Source organism: Sinohyriopsis cumingii, chromosome 17, assembly GCF_028554795.1.
Source record: "Sinohyriopsis cumingii isolate HCF-2022 chromosome 17, ASM2855479v2, whole genome shotgun sequence".
Lineage (NCBI taxonomy): Eukaryota > Metazoa > Mollusca > Bivalvia > Unionida > Unionidae > Sinohyriopsis > Sinohyriopsis cumingii.
The window spans coordinates 76059912-76066754 of record NC_142977.1 but is presented as its reverse complement, the minus strand read 5'-3'; the positions used below and the strand labels follow the sequence as shown (position 1 = coordinate 76066754).

The 6843-nt window shown below is 36.3% G+C and overlaps 1 protein-coding gene across 1 annotated transcript; it reads left to right on the top strand.

Annotated features, from left to right (window-relative positions):
• The first annotated feature begins 241 nt into the window (after positions 1–241).
• LOC149779264 (uncharacterized) lies at positions 242–5765 on the top strand. The gene is made up of 2 exons (XM_089938415.1): positions 242–787; positions 818–5765. The coding sequence occupies exons 1-2, from the start codon at positions 242–244 to the stop codon at positions 2396–2398; spliced, it is 2127 nt and encodes a 708-aa protein (XP_089794541.1). The 3' UTR covers positions 2399–5765.
• The last annotated feature ends 1078 nt before the right edge of the window (positions 5766–6843 follow it).

Sequence of the window (6843 nt, the reverse complement as noted above, 5' to 3'; positions counted from 1 at the left end):
TCGGATGATATAAATTGATGCAACATCCACATGACTAACTTTACAAACAGTATGTATTAATAGTAAATTGCAGAACAAAAAAACATGATTGTGTCTCAGTATGTTCTGATGATCTACTTTTTTAGTGAACAGTCGATGATGGAAATGATGCTTATGCTGTTGATGATTCAAGTTGGATAAATGAAAAGTTTGTAATGTTTTAAAATCACTATAGAAATTTATTTTTTAAACTTCAGGTGACATGTATCACCATGTTCCAGACTATTACCGCTCTGTGTCTGAGCGGGTATCCATCATTCTAGATGTCATCGGCTACTCACAGGAAGATCGTGATAAGAAGGTCCTGGTTGCCACTGCGAATGAGTGTTTCTCCAACATAAGATATATTTTGGGACTAGAAAGTGCCTATCATCACATATTTGGCAGTAGAGGAGAAGGATCTACAGGACCAGGACTATGTTCAGATCTTGACTTAGTATTTGGGTCTGGCAAAGTACAGTTCGTCACAGACCTCACTGATTGTCAGCCCGACAAAATTAATTTCCTCATGGTGTATGATGACCATACTCATCCTGGTTATGTTAAACTACAGGGAGTAAAAATGCTACCTGACAATACTCCTGTTCCAGTATTCGATTATCAGGATGAGTACTATAGAGTAGATTCATATGATAGAACTGTGTTATCCAACCAATTTAGTAGAGCAATCTATCCTGGTAACGTTTTCATGGGCCCATCAAGGCGTGATGTATATGAAACGAACGAAATGTGTTTGGATAATGTACATGCTATTCGGTGAATACAATGGCCTAATGAGGCACATGAATGGTTCCAACGCCGCCGACCACAAGGATGGCCCTCTTCACATCATCTACAAAATGCAAGGAAAGATGGCTGCTTTGCTGTTGAAATTGGACACCCACACAGCCATGAAAGCGATCTGGAATGGAGATTATCTTTCTCTTTCACAGAAAGAGAACTCACAAGGTCTTTTGAAGACACAGTGATGAAAGTATATCAGTTACTAAAAATGATAAAGAAAACCTACATTGAACCTATCCTTGGTGATGCCTTTTCAAGCTATCATTGCAAGGTTTGCATATTTTGGGTGAGGGAAAGAACACCGACTGAATTGTGGCGTACTGAAAACCTTCTATTCTGTCTTACTTTGTGTACTAAATATTTGTACGAGTGGGCCAGTGTAGGATATTGTCCTGACTATTTTATCGTTACGAACAACATCTACGATAGAAAGATATTCGGAACAACACAGATCATTTTAACTAAGATACTGGGACTTCTTTTATCCGAAGATTGCCGAATGTTGCTTGGATTAGAATGTTGTAATTTCGGAGAGCTTCTGTTATACGATTGCAGCAGTTTGGACATGATTTGGAACTCAAGAAGCTTCAAGACAAATATAACTCGAGAAATATGTATTAACTATTACATATGTTTCGAGGGGCTAGTCGATTGCAGGAATGTTATGCTTCTAGAGATTCCTCAGGAATACAACATTATGACAAGCTATATTAGACGTATAATGCATACTTTGCAACACGCACCTCACACATTGGGAATATATCTACATCATGTCTTAATGATTCTGTTTTCACGACTTGGTTTTCATGTGGTTTCTGTATGCAAAGAAAATGCACATTCTCTATCTCAGGAGGAAGTAGATTATCTGATGGCTTTCGCATCAAGGTGTCTGTCCCTTGGAATTGACAGTGATGCTACCTCAGTAAGACTAAAGCTGTGTGGACTTGGTACCATGCTTGGGGACTGTGATTTGACAGAGATGTGTCTACAGCATATGACTGATCATAAAATGAGATATATAGTTTCTAGTAAAATTGGTAGAGGATGCAATTTAAGAGGTAATCATGAATTCAATTTCGATAAGTGTAGTACAGAAAAATGTGATCCTGAAGATGTGCTGCAGAACCAGATTTCCTTCAGCGTCGTCTATCTCCCGTCAGAGACCCCCATTACCCCCACCCAGTTGAAGATGGAAATGTTAAGGTCAATTGGAGCACGCCCGGCTTTAAGAGATGCGAACGAACCTTTATGGTATGAATGTGCAGATGTAGATTCCCTTAGGTGTCTGTACTTCTTTCAATATTTGAATTTCTGCAGGTTAGGAAAAGAGAGACATCAACAGGCTGCGTTGGACAACATGATACACGTGATAAGGACAGAGCCAAAGATGCCACACAGGGAGACAGAATTGAATCTCCTTGGTTACTGCTTCATGAGAGAGTCCCAGTTTATAAATGCTTTCGTTTGCTTCAGTAAATCTCTCAAACTTTGTACACATCACAACGCTGCTAAGTTCTACCTTGGAATTCTGTTTAGTAAAATCCATATTGCTAGATTAAGGCGTCACATAAATTGAAATTTTTAGTGGTAAAAATTCCGAATTTTCAACCATTAGTGGGGTTGATTCCGTGTCAGGGGTGTCACTTATGGATATTTACCTCTCACAAATGCAAGGATCGATTTATTTTACCAAAATCTAAGTAACTCACTAACCTTCAAAAATCAAAATCAAAAGAGAAAGGTTTAATTTGGTTGACCTTAGCATCCGGGTGATATCTTGGAAGAAAATCAGTAATTTTCGATTAATACTATGTGAGCGCCTATTAGAACAAAACCAGTACTATATTTCCTATTTTTCGAATGTTTTAACAGAACATTATCCCTAGACGGTAACTATTTCACTACATCAACATGAAAACTACCGTTGAGGTGGATATTATATTTGGTGAAGTTTTATTATTTAAAATTTATATTACGCATAATTCTCTGAAAGATACATCCATATCCAATTTCTCGTATGTTGCAACAATTACTATTTGATTATTTATTATGATAGATATGTACAGTATTGATATAAAACTAAGCAAAGATAGCTTGTTTTGTCATGTGATGGGTTTTGTAAGATGCGTTTTTGCATGATGGTCTAGTGTGAATCAAAATCAAGTTTGATGTTTATGAAATGTAAATTGTGCCTAGTCGTTTTGTATGTATGTATGTATGAATGTGTGTGTGTGTGTGTGTGTGTGTGTGTACGCATGCATGTATGCATTAGGCTTAACAGGTACATCAAAAAATCCTTGTTATACATTGCCGAGTAGGCTTCGATATACCCAAAAAGGCACACGAACTAAAATATAGCTAGAAGGGGCAAAATCCTTAATTGACAAATTCGGTCTGTTTATATAAACTGAAGACTCACCAACAGCCAGATACCTCAAATAAAACATCATCACAGGATACATCGACGTACAAAATGTTTTCCTTGATTAGTCGCCACCTACAGCAGGTATGAAAGCGCATCTAGTAAATTTTACAGGAGCTCGCAGGGGTATTTATTTGTGCGAATAGCAACATATGTCTGCTTTACGAAGTATGCGCAATATTAATTATTTGAAAGCTTTTTCCTTTATTCAATTCGGTGTCAGGGCAGCTTAAAATTTTGTCGTCATTACTTTATATTAGAATTAATAGCGTAATGTCATTATTTACGTCGCCAATCTCTTTAGAGAATTGTTCCCGACGTTGTGTTTGTAAGAGTTAAAACTATGTACCAAGCATGACAGGGATACCAGTCTATAACATCAGGCATGGAAAGGTGATATATTTTATTTCTGAATATTGCAAATATGATTTCTACGTAATTATAATGAATTATATTTCTCATTCCAGCTTGGTAAGACATGCGGTTTATCACATTAGCTCGTTCAGTATTATATTGTAATGAAATTGTCAGTTTATTATACAATGCCTCTGTGTGATTTAAAAAGGTATGTTACACAATACTATAATTTATTTTGTATCTGTATGTATATCTTTGTAGATATTTTTCGTCTATGTACCTATATATATATTTTTATACATCTCTGCCTGTTTGTGCATTTCTAAGTATATATATATAAAATCTGCCTTTATGTGTGTGTGTGTGTGTTTTATTCCGAGGCAATAGAACAAAAGTATTTGTTCAATGCAACACCATTGTAGGGGGTCCAAGTTGATCAGATTGTGCGATTTGAACCCATAACCTTACGTTCATAAATCAGCTGTCATAACCACGTAGCCAAATGCTCCCCTTTGATAAATGTAAAACAGTGCTGTAATTTGATATATCGATGTATAATGACCCAAGAAATCTTGTGAAATCGTGACACAACAAAATTCCATACTTTCATTCAAGCATTTCAAACTTTTAATACATCCAGACTAGATCGTGGAATTATGGAAGCAAGAATGGTGAAGGTATCAACACTGTTGAGGGATTCAGCACATGTTTAAACCGGGATACCTTTTCTTAAGCAAAATTGATAGTCGAAATAAAGCGACAGATCCACATGACTGGGTTACAAACTAACTTTAACACATCGCTACAAGTGACATTATGCACTGTGGGTCTTTCACGCAAATACATCTTCCAGAGAGGAGCAGATGGTGTTGATGAGACACTGTTTAGAGTCAGTTGTAGGTACACATTTCCAGTACACAGATAATTGACCAATCAATAAATTATATTTCTATATGTAATCCCATTAGACCGTTAATTACTTAGATCGTCTGCCACTTAACAATGGAAAGGCCAGTGTCTACATTATCTACCCGTGATATCAGTTCATATTGTGAAATTGGCCATGCATTACACGTGTAATGTATTATCAACTAATTATGTTTATCAATTATTGCTTTTAGCTTAAGTTCGGCTGGAAGAACACCATCGAGTCCTTCAAAAGATATGTGGTAAATTTATGGACAATATTGATATCTTCTGCATCAAGTCAAGGTCTCACAACCTTCCCACATGTAAGTCTGCCAGTATAGATTACACTGTTTCAGATGAAGAAACGTTTTATTTTGATAGATAATTTATACCAAAACAATGTTATTTTGCTGGCCCTTTATGGCTGCTGATTTTTCCTTACTGTATAAATTGATAGTACTTTTCTAGAAAGAAAAATAAATTTTATCTTTTGTTGCTTAGTAGATAAAGACTTTATATGCAAGAGTAACCCCCTAACCCCACCCCAACTAAATCTTACATTTTTTTTCATTGTACCGTCCTTTTCTCCATCTTCTTGTATTGTGGTGGTAATGGTGATGGTGGTGGAGGTCATGGCTCTAAATATCCGTGTTGTGGTGTTTACTGCATGAGTATTGATCTCTACAAGTACCCTGGGTCAGTTTGACCTGTGAATTTTGAAGTAAGTGTAAACTACAAATAGTGTTATTTTGCTCCTTACCGTCGATATTTTTCAAAATTAGCATTGTAAAAGAATGGGCCAAAGAAAAAGACACCTTCGATACCTTTCGTTATTAACACTGGCATTGCAAAAAATGGGTCAACGAAAAATACGTTTCTACTAATTACTTATTATTTCCTTTATGATGTCTACATTTAAAGACTAAAACTTCATTTCTTTCTATATCGTATTTTGTCACAGTTTTCTTCCATTTCATTATCCTTGCCTATGTTCCATCCACTTTGCGTTCTTTCCTTTCTGAAACCTACCATAAACTCTAACACTGACATACATGTATTCAGATCTTTGAACATCGAGATTTAAATGAGTGAATACGAAAAAACTTATTGATTGGTTTAAAGATCATTCATTCCAAGGCCATAATTGAAAGATATATCAATTCAAAGGGTATTGATTCAGTATTTATTGTATAATCATATATATGCACCATATTACAGTTACTGTTTTATACACATGTTTAATAAGGTAAATAAATTCTGCGATTTTTCACCTGGCTTCGTCTTTTGAAAAACCTCGAGGAGTACCTGCATTTGTCTGGCACATAACTGCGCTCAAAGAAATCAAGAGAAACAGTCTCCTAGATGGAATGATAATATTTGCTGAACAGCTTTATTGAACTATCCAAAGAAGAGGAAAGGAATGAAGTAACGAAGGATATAAGTACAACCGACGTTTCAGTGCAAACTATTTCACGTTTGCCGTGTATATAAAATAAGATAAATTAAGTACATGTCTTGGTATCATGCAGATGATCTAAGTAACGGAAGCAAATAAGGCCAATATTTGTACTTGACCGACATGTATATGTACCCCCATCCTAAATAAACCAACAATGTACACTTGCATTGATTGTTAAATACCTGTTTTTATTTAATGTTATTGAAGTTTTTCTTTGCATCTTGCGACCGCTTCGGTGGCCTTAGTGTTTAGAGCGTCCGCCTCGGATGGGGGAGGTTGCGGGTTCGAATCCCGGCCGAGTCATCACAAAGACTTATACAAATGGTACTAGCGGCTGCCTTGCTTTGCGCTCAGCATTAAGATGTTAGTGTTAGGACTGGTCGGCCTGGCGTCAGGATAACGTCATTGGGTGGGACATGATGCCACCGTGCTAGACATGACTATAAACTGCCACAATGCAGATATAGTTGCAATATAACTGAAAAATTGTTAAAGCAATGTTAAAAATCAAAATCTCATACACATTCTTTGCAGTCAGCATTCTAATCTAGTACCAAATACAGTGCACGTTTCTCACGTGCAGAGGGGCAAGCATGAACGTACTGCATGATATCTTCGCTGCCTATGTATGTGTTTCTATTAATAGGTATTTGACCAAAGTGTGTAATCTGCATGCTAATTTGTTTGTCCTATACAGCAGTTGTTATGATATACAAAATTTTGAAAATAATCATTGGTATAAAAATAGAAACAAACATAACACTCAGACACTGACATGCACAATCTCCGACAATAAGGGAACTGAAGGCTTTCCTGCTTTACACAAAAATGCAAAATATTGATTTAACAAATTAACATCCAACATCATCCCTGC

Coding starts and splice junctions, on each gene's coding strand:
- LOC149779264 (XM_089938415.1), top strand. CDS start 242: ATGTATCACCATGTTCCAGACTATTACCGCTCTGTGTCTGAGCGGGTA. Junction 788..817: donor TGTGTTTGGATAATGTACAT/GCTATTCGGTGA, acceptor TGGCCTAATGAG/GCACATGAATGGTTCCAACG.